At 46.7% G+C, this 17,500-nt stretch overlaps 1 protein-coding gene across 1 annotated transcript in view; it reads right to left on the bottom strand.

Moving 5' to 3' along the window:
• Window positions 1–17,500, bottom strand: part of TMEM63B (transmembrane protein 63B) — a 30,617-nt gene that overhangs the window by 12,290 nt on the left and 827 nt on the right. Inside the window, 9 exon segments of the mRNA XM_077485066.1 lie at window positions 1–141; window positions 2,119–2,224; window positions 5,295–5,457; window positions 7,850–7,915; window positions 7,998–8,084; window positions 8,964–9,070; window positions 15,133–15,286; window positions 16,556–16,667; window positions 16,670–16,692. The exon segment at window positions 1–141 is cut by the window's left edge and continues 27 nt beyond it. Coding sequence (XP_077341192.1) covers window positions 1–141; window positions 2,119–2,224; window positions 5,295–5,457; window positions 7,850–7,915; window positions 7,998–8,084; window positions 8,964–9,070; window positions 15,133–15,286; window positions 16,556–16,667; window positions 16,670–16,692 — 959 coding nt within the window.

Raw genomic sequence — 17,500 nt, 5'->3', positions numbered from 1 at the left:
GCCAGAAAAGGCAGAGGATTGGGGCCGCCACCACCTGGCTCACCGCCGCTGAATGGATCTTCTTGTCCAGTTTGGCAGGTAGGTAGGCATAGTAGAGGTTGTAGCGATCCACCAGATGTTTGAGGAGCATATACATCAGACCTGTGATTGGACAGACACAGAAGTGGGGGATAATCACGGTTCATACAGATTAGAGAAACTACTTAAAAATGCCTCACCCTCCCATACCATTTTCTGCCTCTCTCCCTTCCCAATTCCTACCACTCCCTAAAGCAGCAATGCTTTGTTCTTTATAGTATTGGGAGTAGGGAAGGGTTAATGCTGTGCACCTCCTCTGGGAGAGCTGAAGCAATACCCCCCCCCCCCCCCAGTTACATGCTCCCTTTCTCCCCTTTTGTCATTGAGCAGGAGAACCAGCCGGGTCATCCTGAAATGTAAAAAATTAGCTGAAAAATCTCTGATAGTATTAAGTATCACCGCAATGTAAAAACGTTTTTTAAATCCCGAGGGAAGCAAGTTCATGTAGCACTTGGTTGCCTTCCGGTTCGTGTCATAGTTTCTCAGCTTGTGAGGTTGACAGCCCCCTCTCCACTACTGGAGGCTACAGTGCCATCATTCACTGCAGTGAGGAGAGGGGTCAGCTTGGATCACAACACAAGCAGAAGAGGGAGGGAAGTGGCTGCAGTGCTGCCAATCACAACAGGGGGAAGGGGTCAGCTCAGAACGCAACACCAACCCCAAGTTATGGAATAGAGGGGAGTGTGCTGTGTCCTTTATCTCCCCATGGAAACTCCATAAATTGGGCTTCAGTCTGGGGTGGAGCTGACAGCCAGAACAGACAGATATTTATATAAGGGGTATTTATCGGCGTATAAAACTCACTTTTTCCCCCTTAAAAACAGGGGAAAATCGCGGGTGCATGTTATACGTCTATCCTCAGCGATCTTTGTATGATTTTTGTACCCTGGGCGGCTTTCGGCCATTCTCAGCGGCCTTTGGCCGTTCTCGCCAGCCTTCGGCCGTTCTCGGCGGCCGAAAATCAGGGGAAAATCGCGGGTGCGTGTTATACGTCGATCCTCAGCGATCTTTGTGCGATTTTTGAGCCCTGGGCGGCTTTCGGCCGTTCTCGGCGGCTTTCGGCCAGCCATCGGCCTTTCCCGGCGGCTTTCGGCCAGCCTTCGGCCGTTCTCGGCGTCCGAAAACCGCGAGAAAGGCCGAAAGCGGGCAAAAGCTGACGAGAACAGCCAAAAGCCGCCGAGAACTGCCGAAGGCTGGCCGAAAGCCGCCGAGAACGGCCGAAAGCCGCCGAGATGGGCCGAAAGCCGCCGAGATGGGCCGAAAGCCGCCGAGATGGGCCGAAAGCCGCCGAGAAGGGCCGAAGGCCGCCGAGTAACAAAGGACATCTCGGCGGCGCCATTTTTTAAATCTGAAATGAACAATGACAAGGGGACAATGATGCACAAGGCTGCATTACAAGGCTGCAATGATGGACAGGCTGCATGAAAAGGCTGCAAATGACACTGAAAAGGCTGCATTGATGGGCATTTAAATGTAAGTTTTTTTCCTTAAAATTTCCCTCCTAAAAGTTTTTTCCCTTAAAATTCCCTCCTAAACTTGGGGTGCGTGTTATACTTTTTCTAACGGCACCCCAAAAGCAGGTAGCAGTTGCACATTTGATACACGACAAAACGTGTGAAATACACGCAAAAAAAAAAAAAAAAAAAAAAAAAAAAAGTTGAAAAACGTGCTTGGCTCAGTGCCGCAATTTGGTACATTAGCTTGTTTACGTGGGTTTGTGGAGCAGAGGGAGTCCCATTCAAATGAACAATGCCACTCCAAAAAAAAAAAAAAAAAACACAGACTAAAGATGCAACAAGCCAACATCACTCAGGTGTGAACGGGGCCTTATCCAGGACAATGGGCTTGATGTCTGATGTGTGAGCCCCCTTTGTGGTTCACAAACCTCCTAACCAAACGCCGGCTAAACAGTGTACAGAACAGTGTCAGATGTACGACTCCCCTCCTCCCCCCCCCCATATCATTCATGATACCTACACCCGACCTCTAAACTGAGCCTAGCCCCGTGTCCAGCACAGTGTCAGGGAAAGGGCCACTCACCAAACGGGACAATAATGGGACAAGTTATGCTGTAGGTCATCACCACTGTAAAAATGCACATCATCCACGCGTACGCCGCACCAAACTGGAACTCATAGGCCTGATGCTGCAAAACAAACAAGAGGAACATTTACCAATCTGTACCATACTTTCTGGTCAATAGTAGAGAACATGTCCAGCTAAAAAAAAATAATGAAGATCATCAGTGAACTAATTGTGCAAAATGCATAAGCTGTGCTACAAATGACAGCTTTCATCCAATTTACTGAGGAGAAGTTTGCATTTTGGTATTATGATCATTAGTAGCCGGATCAAGCAGGGCTTTCACAGTGAATCTGGGTGGGGCTGCAGGCCCTGGCAGACCTCCTGCACTGTGCTAACTTACCTCCTACATCCCACACAGCTTTTATACAGAATGCTCTGCACAGAGACTCCATGGGTGAGGCTGGGAAAACTGGCCTGAAGAATAACAGAATTAGATGCTCCAATTTACAGGCAAAGCAAGCAATTTTACACGTATAATGATCTAGAACAGCCATTCCCAAACTTCTTACCCCAGAGGAACCCTTGAAATTATTTTGAGATTTCAGGGAACCCCTAAACAAATTAATGCATCAGGGATCAGTGGGAAGAATGTTCCTTACATTGGTGATCAGTGAGAAGAATGCTCCTTACATTGGTGATCAGTGGGAAGAATGTTCCTTACATTGGTGATCAGTGAGAAGAATGTTCCTTACATTGGTGATCAGTGGGAAGAATGTTCCTTACATTGGTAAACAGTGGGAAGAATGTTCCTTACATTGGTGATCAGTGGGAAGAATGTTCCTTACATTGGTGATCAGTGGGAAGAATGTTCCTTACATTGGTGATCAGTGAGAAGAATGTTCCTTACATTGGTGATCAGTGGGAAGAATGTTCCTTACATTAGTGATCAGTGAGAAGAATGTTCCTTACATTAGTGATCAGTGGGAAGAATGTTCCTTACATTGGTGATCAGTGAGAAGAATGTTCCTTACATTGGTGATCAGTGGGAAGAATGTTCCTTACATTGGTGATCAGTGAGAAGAATGTTCCTTACATTGGTGATCAGTGGGAAGAATGTTCCTTACATTGGTGATCAGTGGGAAGAATGTTCCTTACATTGGTGATCAGTGGGAAGAATGTTCCTTACATTGGTGATCAGTGGGAAGAATGTTCCTTACATTGGTGATCAGTGAGAAGAATGTTCCTTACATTGGTGATCAGTGGGAAGAATGTTCCTTACATTGGTGATCAGTGGGAAGAATGTTCCTTACATTGGTGATCAGTGAGAAGAATGTTCCTTACATTGGGGATCAGTGGGAAGAATGTCCCTTACATTGGGGATCAGTAAGAATGTTCCTTACATTGGTGATCAGTGAGAAGAATGTTCCTTACATTGGTGATCAGTGAGAAGAATGTTCCTTACATTGGTGATCAGTGGGAAGAATGATCCTTACATTGGTGATCAGTGAGAAGAATGTTCCTTACATTGGTGATCAGTGGGAAGAATGTCCCTTACATTGGTGATCAGTGAGAAGAATGTTCCTTACATTGGTGATCAGTGGGAAGAATGTCCCTTACATTGGTGATCAGTAAGAATGTTCCTTACATTGGTGATCAGTGGGAAGAATGATCCTTACATTGGTGATCAGTGGGAAGAATGTCCCTTACATTGGTGATCAGTGAGAAGAATGTTCCTTACATTGGTGATCAGTGAGAAGAATGTTCCTTACATTGGTGATCAGTAGGAAGAATGTTCCTTACATTGGTGATCAGTGGGAAGAATGTCCCTTACATTGGTGATCAGTAAGAATGTTCCTTACATTGGTGATCAGTGGGAAGAATGATCCTTACATTGGTGATCAGTGGGAAGAATGATCCTTACATTGGTGATCAGTGAGAAGAATGTTCCTTACATTGGTGATCAGTGAGAAGAATGTTCCTTACATTGGTGATCAGTGGGAAGAATGTCCCTTACATTGGTGATCAGTGAGAAGAATGTTCCTTACATTGGTGATCAGTGGGAAGAATGTTCCTTACATTGGTGATCAGTGGGAAGAATGATCCTTACATTGGTGATCAGTGAGAAGAATGTTCCTTACATTGGTGATCAGTGAGAAGAATGTTCCTTACATTGGTGATCAGTGAGAAGAATGTTCCTTACATTGGTGATCAGTGAGAAGAATGCCCCTTACATTGGTGATCAGTGAGAAGAATGTCCCTTACATTGGTGATCAGTGAGAAGAATGTTCCTTACATTGGTGGTCAGCGGGGAGAATGTTCCTTACATTGGGGATCAGTGGGGAGAATGTTCCTTACATTGGGGATCAGTGGGGAGAATGTTCCTTACATTGGGGATCAGTGGGGAGAATGTTCCTTACATTGGGGATCACTGGGGAGAATGTTCCTTACATTGGGGATCAGTGGGGAGAATGTTCCTTACATTGGGGATCACTGGGGAGAATGTTCCTTACATTGGGGATCAGTGGGGAGAACACTGCTTATATTGGTGGTTAGTGGGAAGAATGTCCGCTTACAGACAGCTAAAAATAATGGTCAAGTGGCGTTGCACCCTGAATTATGCACCATCAGATGGAAGGTCAAATTATCCACAATCTATAAGACCCCTTTCACACCAGGGCGTTTTGCAGGCGCTGTAGCGTTAGAAATAGCACCTGCAATCCGCCCTAAAGAAGCTGCACCATTGTCTGTAGTGTGAAAGCCCCGAGGGCTTTCACACTACAGCGGTGCGCTGGCAGGACGTCAGAAAAAAGTCCTGCCAGCAGCTTCTTTGGAGCGGTGAAGGAGCGGTGTGTTTACCGCTCCTCCACCGCTGCTCCCTATTGAAATCAATAGGGCAGCGCTGTAATGCCGCCGGCAAAACGCCGCTATTGTGGCGTACTGCCGGCGGTTTTAACCCTTTCGCGGCCGCTAGCGGGGGTAAAAGCGCCCCGCTAGCGGCCGAAATGTGCCGCAAATCCATCGGTAAAATGACGCTAAAAATAGCGGCGTTTTACCGCCGACGCTATCAGCGGTGTGGTGTGAAAGGGGTCTAAATGATGTTAAATAAATAAGACTGACATAATCACAGACAGCCAGGACTAACAACCAGCCTCCTGTTTATAAGGTTTAACCCCCCAGGCAGTTCTTCGTACCCGCTTGACGCTTTTGCGCTCTGCCGCAGATCGAGCCAGACAGAGCCGAATCATGTACATCAGCAGACCGGGGATACGTAGCAGATCCATGGCGTTACCGATAAAGGCGGAGGCGATCACATAGTTGACGAAGAAAGCACCATTATCTGGAAGGAACACACACCTGAAGGACACAAAGGGAAATAAAGTTTCACAAATAGAATAGAATGAGAGATATACAAGTTAGAGACCTTTGCTGCCCCTCCCCCTTCACAATTTGCATTTTTAATCTTTTCACTCCTTTGGGTATTTTCTGTGTTTACAGTTTGCATTACATTTCAATTTTCACATAAATAATAGTTTTCATTGCCCCCTCTCCCTCTATGACCTACATAACCTTTCTCCATAAATGGAGGCCAAAATATATTCTGCTACATTTTGCAATTGCTGGCAGTGATTGGGGGCGGATCCTGCTAACAATGCGTTTTTGGGGACACTAGTATAGTTCTGATTGCGATCAAGATACGGATCCTTACAGATACTATACTAGTAATGGCTGTTATAGTGTGACTGTCAGTGGTGGCTGGTGCTCAAAGTTTTTTGGGGGCGCAAACAAACTGAAAAATAATGAACCCCCCCCCCCCTCATCAATTGCAGCCTCACTGTGCCCATCAAATGCAGCCATTGTGCCCATCATACGCAGCCACTGGTGCCGATCAAATGCAGTCAGGCTCAGCTGTCACTTTACTAACCCCCCCCCCCCCCCCACAGCCAGTCCGGTGGCACTTACCACTCCTCTCCTGGAGTGAAGGGGCTCTCCTCCTTGGCGGAAGTGGTGGCTTCCCTCCTTGACGGCTCTCCTCCTCGGTGGGAAGCAGCAGCTGCGGCCCCTGTGTCTGCTTGTTTCCTCTTCCACCAATGTGTTAGGCATCCAATAGGATCGCCTAATGCTTTGGCCAATCGGGAGACAGGTCTCACTGACCTGCCTGCTGGTTGGCAGGGAGGAACATTAGTGTGAAAATAACAAAAATTTATTTGCTATGCCACACAACAGGGTGGTATCGGGATGCAGTGCTTTTTGCCCCGAGCCCACCCTATTTTTAAGCCTATTAGAGCCACCGGCTATCCCCGCCATAGCATTTCATTTGTCCGGCGTCTTGAAAGGGGCCGGGCACATGAATAGGGAGGGTGGCGGAGGTGTGAGGGGCGTGCTCATGCTCCCACAATGCACGTGTTGCCACTAGTGACTGTGATAGTGTGGTGGGCAATCTGGTGCCAACTGATACTGGCTGGCTTAAATGTCTGGCATCTTTCCTGCATACAGTGAATAGCAGCTATGCCAGGGCACCATTTAGGAGGATTATGGAAGCTCCGAGGCAACATCCTGTTCTGTACCGCTGTATCAAACTTCAAGTCCAATCGCACAACGGCATTTATTGCATTCAATGGCAGCAATTGTGTCAGATCAGATGTGTGGCAGTCATCGTCTGACTCAACCCACATCGCTGCACACTGCTCAGCCATCCTTACCTGTTAGCCAATGGAAAATACCGGGAGTCAGACTCCCGGGTCCTCCCACTACAACCAACGGCAACATAGTTCCACTGTTGCAGGTAAAATCAAGACTATAGCGAGGGTATGGTGGCCCAAGGAAGGAGTGGTCATACAAACAGGAAGTGAGGGACACCGTTCCCCCGATCATGCAGATACAAGGTGCTATTTTGCAGTGGCAGCAGCAGTAGGTGCACACCCAATAAAATATTTGATATGCATAAGAGATTACCTTTTTTTATAATGTTTAAAGCTAAAGTGGAGAAATTAAGCTACTTTGTAAAAAAAAAAAAAAAAAAAAATGAAATAAAATGAGGGCACATACGAGTTAAGTCCAGTATTCTTTATATCCGACAGCTTTATATTACTCCAGAAAGAAAGCGATCCCTGTAATTCCGGGAGAGAGACGCTGATCCTTCGAAGCCAGGGGTCCTCAAACTACGGCCCTCCAGTTGTTCAGGAACTACAATTCCCATCATGCCTAGTCATGTCTGTGAATGTCAGAGTTTTACAATGCCTCATGGGATGTGTAGTTTCGCAACAGCTGGAGGGCCGTAGTTTGAGGATCCCTGTCCTAAGCACTGTATCTTGAATAGGAGAGTCACTGCAGTTGCTATGCCCACCCCTCCCCCTCCTGCTGCCCAATCACAGAAGTCTTGATATTATGTGAACACAAAATACAAAGGCTTCTGTGAATGGGCAGCAGAAGGGTGGGCCGGGCATATTTGTGTTTCACTCCTCTCAAATGCCCCTGAAGTGTCTCTCCAGCAGAGCAATAAACCTGGTTTAATGTAGATAATATTGATGAGCCCAGGTGATGTCATGCAGCTTCTTGGACTTTACTCATGTTGTGCCCCCGATCTTTACAAAGTGGCTGAATTCCTGGAATTCAGCTTTAAATGTTTCAGCCTGGCATATATTAAGAATTGGTGCCTTGCTATTTATTCCTACATATCTCCATTTTCCTGCCAAATCAGAAGACACAAAAATCAATGACCCAGTTATTGGTCGAGCGTTGTACTTACTCAAATCTGACTGTGGCCTGTTCCAGAAACTTCTTGTCGAAGAGCCATCTGAAGAACAGGTCCAGGCTAACAAACAAAGAATAACGGTGTGAAGAGGCGAGGAATACGGGAACACATTTCATGGTATAAATCATACAGCTCATCTCACCTGCTCAGACCCAGAGAAGGCAGCAGCAGAACCATGAAGATCAGGAATGTGTAGCACTTGTGCATGGTGGTGCGATTCTCCCCCGACCTGGAATCAGACAGTAATCATGAGACTGGTTATCAGAGTCCCCAGTATTACTGGTGGATCCTCATTCTGTCTGCGTAAATTAGATCTCTACAGCCAATTGTAAGAGAATCTGTCAGAAGCTTCCTGTACGTTCATTAGGACCACCGATTTGTTCAGTAGGACCTTCAGTTTGGTCAGTAGCTTCAGTAAGGGGCCTTCAATGTGTTCAGTAGGACTTTCAGTTTATTCAGTGAGATCTTCAGGGCCTTCAGTAGGTTCAGTAGAACCTTCAGTGTGTTCAGTAGGACTGTCATTTGTTCAATAGGACATTCAGATCTTCAGTAGGTTCAGTAAAAAACCTTCAGTTTTGTTCTGTAGGACCACACACTATGCCACCACATAAATGCACGCATTTGAAGCTTAAATATATTGCTACCGACCTTTTCTCAGCCAACACCGCTGCTGTACTCTCTACGAACAGCTGCAATTTGACAGCGAGGATCCTGCTGGGAGCCGCTGTCAATCAACTCAGCTGGGCGGGGAGGGCAGCTAAACTGACTGTAGGAGTTACAGGCATGCCGTGCATTGGCATGGTGTCCTGTGACTCCAAGAAAGAAGCATGCTATGCTTGGCATGGTCAGATTTTAAACAGGACAGAAGGAAGACTGGCAGGATCACCAGGTATTTTTACAGGAAACTAATAAATAAAGAGAGAACAGGCTACATTTAGACATGCCTACATGGAAAAGCACACTCGTACACAGGTATTTTCAATTTAGGAGTAAGATATGCTTTTATAATGGTGTATTGCCACATGAAACCCTTTATCAACATATTGCTGTATTACAGCCATGGGGGTACCAAGGACATACAGGAAGAAATTTGACTTCAAAGGTTTACCTGGTCCAGTGTGCCTCGAAGAACGCCGAATAATAGACGATGGTTGGTAGCAGAGCAGAGAAGGCCCATAGTAACAGTGTGGGGAAGAACTGGGTGATGATTGGGTTCTGTGTATACAAATATACAAGCATGTCAGTCAATCAGAACACATCTGAGCTCCTATCTGGTGCTTCATGTGCAATCGTCACTCACACAATACCCTACTAGGTTACCCATAGCCGTTTTTGTATTGTAACCAGAATAGAATGAGTGAATGCCTGCACTGTATTAAGATGAATACAAGCATAAATGACCATTTTGTGGATTAAGCTGACACATTTTGTTGAGGAGGTGAGGGCACCGCACTAATGGTCCGGAATGGTTTTTAAATTAGATGGTTTCCAGCCACTCAGTTGGAGAATCATATAGAATAAAAAATTTCATACATCACAGGACACAGAGCAGGCTTAATAATCATGACTGCCTGGGTTATGAGCCACCTTCAGGTGAATGGACACTGGCAACCAAAGACGAGAAGTCCTCCTCTAATAAAAGGCCCCTTTCACACTGGGGCAGTTTTCAGGCGCTACAGCGCTAAAAATAGCGCCTGAGAAAACCGGCTCATTTCACTCCAGTGTGAAAGCCGGAGGGCTTTCACACTGGAGCGGTGCGCTAGCAGGACGGTGAAAAAAGTCCTGCTAGCCGCATCTTTGAAGCGGTGAAAGGAGCGGTGTATTCACCGCTTCTACCCTATTGAAAACAATGGGGCAGCGCTGCTATACCGCCGCAAAGCGCCGATGGGCGGTTTTAACCCTTTTTCGGCCGCTAGCGGGGGTTAAAATCGCCCCGCTAGCGATCCCGCAGACCGCAGGTAAAGCGCCGCTAAAAATAGTGGATAAAATAGAGGATAAAAGATAAATATGGGCTCATCTGTGAATGAATCTCCGGGCTGTCATCATGGGCATGTCGTGGGTGTGTGGAGTGGTTTCCAGCTGCTCAGTTGGAGTGAGAGAGGCAGTTCCTGGAGCCTTGAGCAGTCAGGAAGTCACACTCTGGCAGCAGGAAGCGTCCAACAGGTATGACCTCATCAAACGGAGACAGGAGGCAAGGCTGTGCGCGCTCGCAGCATTCGGCTCCTTCTACTGGAGGCGAGCGCGCGCAGCCTTGCCTCCGTTTGATGACGTCATACCACGACATTCCCATGATGACAGCTCGGAGATTCATTTTACAGATGAGCCCATATTTATCTTTTATTCTGTAAGTGTTTTTAATCCTGCCTATGCATTACATCTTTGAGATACTGCACTTAGTTTGGCACCTCCTCTCTCTCTCTCTCTCTCTCTCTTTCTTTGATTTACACAGAGCCGTCACAACTCTGAGGACAGCAGCCGCAGTTGATACTTTATTCAGTATACAGTAAAACCTTGGATTGCGAGCATAATTCGTTCCGGAAACATGCTTGTAATCCAAAGCAGTTGTATATCAAAGCGAATTTCCCCATAAGAAATAATGGAAACTCAAATGATTCGTTCCACAACCATTTATTCATAAGTCCTTCAGTTTATAGTCCATATAAAAAGATTATAGCAATGCGATAGGTTGTGTAACCATAAAACGTCCATCTACAAATGGAAGCCTCCGCAAGGGGATTAGAAGCAAAATCCAGCAGGAGCTCCAGATTATAAAAGAGAAGAGAGGAGCCTCTAAGTGTAGAAATATGTTGCTAAATGTTGTACCTTCATTAAATGTAACCATATTGCTACACTTAGAGGCGCCTCTCTTCTCTTATATACTCAGTTGTGACATGACGCTACTTGTACATCAAGTCAAATTTTATTTAAAAATTTTGCTTGTCTTGCAAAACGCTTTCAAACCAAGGTTTTACTGTACCCCATATCACAGCCCAGTGATTTTTAAAGACTGCCACCCATCCCATACTATTGTGTCTTTTAAAGAGACATTTGTTTTTTCAGTTGGCTGGACAATGTCTGAATACAGTTCTAATGCCCAGTTCTCCCCCCCACCCCTTTAGAGGACGACTAATTGTCTTCGATTGCCAGTGTTCATTCACCTGAAGGTGGCTCATAACCCAGGTGGTCATGATTATTAAGCCTGCTCTGTGTCCTGTGATGTATGAAAAAAATAAAATTTGATATAACTCTCCAACTGAGCAGCTGGAAACCATCTAATTAAAAACTATTCAGGACTGTATGACCATTAGTGCGGTGCCCTCACCTCCTCACCAAAGTGAGTCCGCTTAATCCACAAAATGGTCATTATGCTCTTATTCATCTTAATGCGCCAGTCCCCCCCCCCCCCCTTTACCCTGGGTTCACACTAATGCGATGTGGGAACCAGCGAGATTACAGAGCTGGTTCCCGCATCGCTCCTTTCCCGCAGGCAGTTCACACTGCCTTGTGCGAGCCGCTGTGGGTGTCATTAACAAAAGTTAATGACAACCACAGTTTAGTTCACAGATCGCAGCGCGAACTGTGAACTTGCACAGGAATCAGATCGCATAGGGGAGAACAATCATGCGATCAGATTCTAGTGCAGGGGGGAAAAACAAGTCCCTGCACTATTTTCTGTGCAAATCCAATGCAAGTTCAGTCATACAACTGTATGGCTGAACTCGCATTGCTCAGAAATCGCATGTGATTGGCGTCGGTGGGTGCGAATCACATGCGATCTCTGAGATTGCGCTAGTGTGAATCCGGGCTTATATAGAGGAGGACTTCCTGTCTTTGATTGCCAGTGTCCATTCACCTGAAGGTGGTTTATAATCCAGGTGGTCATGACCGATGTGAATGTACAACGTATATGTAAAATCGCTGCGTAAATTGACAGCACTATACAAGTACCTTCAATAATGATAATTATTAAGCCTGCTCTGTGTCCTGTGATGTACAAAAAAAAATGGGATTTTTTTTGTACTCACTGTAAAATCCCTCGCTCTGTAATTCACCGACCGACACAGCTCCTCTCTGTAACAAAATGGGTTGTCAGCCCTATCACTGGAGATTACTAGGCAAAGTTGTAACACAACACTTCAGAACTTCTAGTTCTGCCCAGGGGGTGGTCCCCAGGCCACAATCCCCACAGTCTGCCCTAGCAGCCTCAGTTCGTCAACAAGCAGTATAACGTAAAGAGAAAAAAAGGAGGGGTGGGTGCTGTATCGGTCGGTGAATTAGAGAGAAAAGAATTTTATGGCGAGTACAAAAAATCCTATTTTCTCTTATATTCACCGACTGACACAGCTCCTCTATAACAAAATGGGATGTCCCCAAGCAGTGCCAAAAGAGGGGTGGGAAAAACAGCACAAAACTTCATCCACCATGGCAAGTGGGAACTAGTGAAACTAAACCCACAAAAAAACAGCAGTGCATGGAAAACCACCACAAAATAACCGGGTATCCTCAACAGGAGTGATCCCCAAGACCGCAATCAACTGCGGAAGTAATGCACCAGTGCATTAACACAAACATACTGCGTTTTTTAGAAAAACCAGGAAAAAAAAAATATATAGATTGCATATTAAATTGCACCTACATGGCTGCCTGCAAAACTTTGAGGCCAAAACAGGCATTCGCCGATGCACTGATGTCTACCCTTGTAGAACTTGATAAACGTGTGGACAGACGACCAGGTCGCCGCCTTACACACCTGAGCAACCGACGCTTGGGGTCGAAAGGCCCAAGACGCTCCGATTGCCCTTGTGTAGTGGGCCGTGACTGGAAAGGGGGGCACCTGCCCCTTCAAGGCGTAGGCTTGTATTACAATCTGTCTGATCCACCTGGAAATGGTGGCCGACAAGACCGCCATGCCTTTTTTTGGACCAGCCACCGAAACAAACAGTGAGTCTGACTTCCAAAAGGGAGCCGTGGCAGACAAATACACCTTCAGAGCCCTAACCACGTCAAGAGCATGAAGGGCCACCTCCTTAGGGTGCTTCGGCTGAGGACACAGAGATGGTAATACAATGTCCTCATTGATATGAAAGGCAGAGACCACCTTCGGTAGAAAAAATGGCTGCGGACGCAACACCACCTTATCCCTTTGGATGACCAGATAGGGCGACTTGCAAGACAAGGCCGCCAATTCTGAAACCCTCCTGGCTGATATGATGGCCACTAGAAAGACCACTTTCTGGGAAAAAGTCAAAAGGGGAATCTCCCTGATATTCTCAAACGGCGGTTTTTGAAGCGACAACACCAGGTTCAAATCCCATGGGGTTAACGGTGGACGCACCGGAGTGACTACGTGTCGTACCCCCTGAATGAAGGTACTCACTAAGGAGTGCGATGCCAGGGGTCGTTGAAAAAAAGACAGCTAAGGCTGAGATTTTCCCCTTGATGGTGCTTAATGCCAATCTCTGGTCCACTCCTTGCTGGAGAAACAGCAGGATCCTGGACATGGAAAAAGAACGCGGATGCCAATCGGTTCTCCTCACACATGGAGATATAGGCCTTCCAGGTACGATGGTATATCTTCCGAGAAGATAATTTCCGTGCCCTCAACATAGTTGGAATCACCGAGTCCGTCAGACCCCGGTTCCTCAACACCTGGCTCTCAATAGCCATGCCGTTAATGCCAGCTATGGTAAAGCAGGATGGAAAATTGTACCTTGAGATAGCAGGTCCTCTCGCAACGGCAGTCGCCAGAGAGCGTTTGCCACTAGACGCACCAGATCTGCGTACCAAGGCCGCTGAGGCCAATCTGGGGCAACCAGTATCACTGGGATCCCCTCGGCTTCCACTCTGCGAAGCACGCGTGGCAACAGTTTTAGTGGAGGAAAGGCGTAGATCAGATGGTACTGATCCCACAGAGCCACCTGCGCGTCTGCCCGCGGATCTCTTGTCCTGGACACAAATCTTGGCACCTTCCGATTGAGACGGGAGGCCAATAGATCCATATCTGGTGTTCCCCACTTCAGGCACAGCAGCCTGAATGTCTCCTGATGCAATGCCCATTCTCCTGGGTCCAGCATCTGTTGACTCAGATCGTCCACCTGCCAGTTCTCCACTCCCGGGATTTATATGGCTGACAGGGCCGGTACGTGTCCCTCTGCCCACCGAAGTATGTGAGCGACCTCCCAAGCACTGGCTGAGCTTCTTGTTCCCCCTTGGTGATTTATGTACGCCACAGCCATGGCGTTGTCTGACTGTATCCTGATCGGACGCCCTTGAAGACTCACCGACCATGTGTGGAGACACAGCCTGATTGTTCTCAATTTGAGCAGATTGATCGGAACTCAGATTCTTTCGTCGATTAGAGGCCCTGAGCCGACTGAACCCCTATCACTCCACCCCAGCTGGATAGACTGGCGTCCATAGTGATCACCGTCCATTTTAGAGGAAGGAACGATTTTCCGGACTGAATCACCGGGGACCTCAACCACCAGATCAGAGAGTCCCTGACTGGCGGGCTCACCTGGATCTGTCGATCCAGGGACAACTGAGATTTGTCCCATTTTAACAAGATCTTCTGCAGTACTCTGGTGTGGAACTGTACTTACCAGTCCTGAAGCTGGGAGACATTCCTTTGTAGCCAACTCCTGATCAGTACAGGGAACTCTACTGGCCCGGCATACTGTGACGCAGACATCAGTAGCCCGGTCACATGTATGCCCCGGAGCATAAAAGCTCACCGACCACCTCTGGAGCTAAGATTTTGTTGTGGCCTGCCGAGCCGTAGCTGCGACCTGCACGCGCTCGATGGCCGGACTGGGGAGACTACAAGGATAAGTGAACTAGCCTGTCACCCAGCTGGCTGTTGATAGAAGATCACAGGATAATTCATCTTGCGCAAAAAGCCAAGCTTCTGCATCATAAAAACACGGACCTATGGGCCCGCAGGGTTCCTATGTGTATCTCCTTCACTAGGCAAAATAAAACTGAAGCTGCTAGGGCAGACAGTGGGGATTGTGGCCTGGGGACCGCCCCCTGGGCGGAACTAGAAGTTCTGAAGTGTTGTATTACAACTTTGCCTAGTAAAAAAAAAAAAGAAAAATTCTATATAAATTAAGATATTTCTTTCTAGAGGCTCTTTGCACCTCGTCATTTTCCAAATTTTAGATTTGTGTCACAAGCAAAAAATCCACTGTACAGGTAGCTCTGTGTCTGCAGTCCTTCCAGTCTTGGGACATCCATGTGAAAACTGGGTTGCCCCCCCGCCTTTCCCCCAAACTTACATTCAGGTACTCCACGGGTTTGGTAACGTTGAACTTGTCCATGGTGGTGATGATAATAGCTGGCGTTGTGAGGAAGAAGAGGAGGAGGAAGAGAATGACGTTGATAATCAGGCATCGGATCCACCAGAGAAAGCCACGTGTAGACAGGTTCTCCCTAGGGGTGACAAGGACACATTTATCAGCTGCATTCGTGCCGTGCCCTGAATTAGAGTACTGTCTACTCCAGGGGCACACACTGCCCTTCTATCATGGGTCAGCCCTAACAACACCCAGCATTAAATACTGCCACCACTCTGAACTCTGCTCGGCATGCATCTGCCTCTGACCCAACTTAATCCCTTCATGCCTAAGCCTTTTTCTGACATTTGTTCCTTAAAAAGTGAAAATCTGTATGAGAAGAATATATATATATATATATATATATATATATATATATATATATATATATATATATATATATATATATATATATATATATATATATATATATATATATATATATATATATATATATATATATTAGCAGAGACTCTAGAGAATATGTGACACTGCATTTGCGCAGCAGTCTTCCAAATGCAATTTTTTATTTTATTTTTGAAAAAATACACTTCATGAATAAAAAAAACACAAACAAAAAAACAGTAAAGTTAGACCAATTTTTTTGTAATGTGAAATATGATGTTACACCGAGTGAATAGATACCCAACATGTCACGCTTTAAAATTGCACACATTTGTGGAATGGCGTCAAACTACGCTGTAGCCTGTCCTGGAGGTATACTTCAGGAATGACCCTGCCCTGGAAGCACACCTCAGGGAAGACCATGCCCCACTGTACCCTGTGTTGGATGTACACCTCAGGAATGACCATGCCCTGCTGTACCCTGTGTTGGATGTACACCTCAGGAATGACCCTGCCCTGCTGTACCCTGTGCTGGATGTACACCTCAGGAATGACCATGCCCTGCTGTACCCTGTGCTGGATGTACACCTCAGGAATGACCCTGCCCTGGAAGCACACCTCAGGAAGACCATGCCCCACTGTACCCTGTGTTGGATGTACACCTCAGGAATGACCATGCCCTGCTGTACCCTGTGCTGGATGTACACCTCAGGGATGACCCTGCCCTGGAAGCACACCTCAGGGAAGACCATGCCCCACTGTACCCTGTGTTGGATGTACACCTCAGGAATGACCATGCCCTGCTGTACCATGTGTTGGATGTACACCTCAGGAATGACCATGCCCTGCTGTACCCTACCATAGAGGCACACCTCAGTAATGACCAGGCCCAGGCCCCTTGTCCCACACCTAAAAGCAAGCCTCAAGAAGGACATTTTCCCCCATTTTCCTCTGCCCTGGAGGCACACACCTAGGAATAATCATGCCCTGCACTCCCCACCCGAGAGGAACCTTCTCTCACCAGTAGATATTCTGGGGATCTGGAGCGTAGCTGACAGTCCAGTTGGGGATATGAAGAGTTTCACTGCAGGATGAATTTTTGGGCTCCCCTCGGCAACTGCAGCCATGACATTACATGCATTGAAATCTTTCAAAATCCTGGAAGGGGAAAAAACAAAACAAAAAAAGAAAAAACATTAACAAGGTTATCGCTATAAAAAAAAAAAAAAAAAATACAGAACGCAATGAGGATGGTAGCTTGCCTGGCGAATTTTAGACTGGACAGAGAGTGAGGGACCAAAAAAAAAAATGGAATAAAAGCTTACTGGAAAAAGACTAAAGAGGGAACCACATAGGTCACAAATATGACCTGTAGACCTTCAAGACCATCCATAGTAGCCATAATAAAATCACACAACCCTCAGGTTTGAGTGCACTGCTGTCAAACTTTTGATTATGTCTTTCATCATTAAGACATAATCCTTGTGGAATATTCCTAGGCCAGGGTTTCTGGGGCTGAATACAGGGAAACAGAGGTAGGAGCTCCAACCTCTGGCTCTCTGGGGGCAGAGCCTCACCATAGGAAGCAGTCATGGCACATGCTAGTAATGCCTAGGTGTGAAATGTCAAACTGCTAAAGTGTCAAGTCTCCGTGGTTGGTAACACTTGGGGGTGGAGCGTAAGGCCGCGTACACACGCGGGGACTGTTCGCCCAACTTTGTCCGTCAAACAGTTTCGGCAACAGTCCGCTCAAAATTAGCATGGACGGACATGCCCACACACGACGAACGAACAGTTTGCTGAAACCGTGCGCGATGACGTGAACGGCACGTACGACGGGACGAAAAATACGACGTCCTATACACTGCATTATAACTTTCGGCGTGTAAATCCTTTCTGAGCATGCGCGGAACTTAGTTTGACGAACAAGCCTACACACGAGGCGGACTGTTCGCTGAAACAAGGT

This window comes from Lithobates pipiens, unplaced genomic scaffold (genome assembly GCF_037356315.1).
Source record: "Lithobates pipiens isolate NorthernLeopardFrog02 unplaced genomic scaffold, aLitPip1_a1.2 Scaffold_18, whole genome shotgun sequence".
NCBI classification, from domain to species: Eukaryota; Metazoa; Chordata; class Amphibia; order Anura; family Ranidae; genus Lithobates; species Lithobates pipiens.
This window is presented reverse-complemented; position numbering and strand designations above follow the sequence as displayed.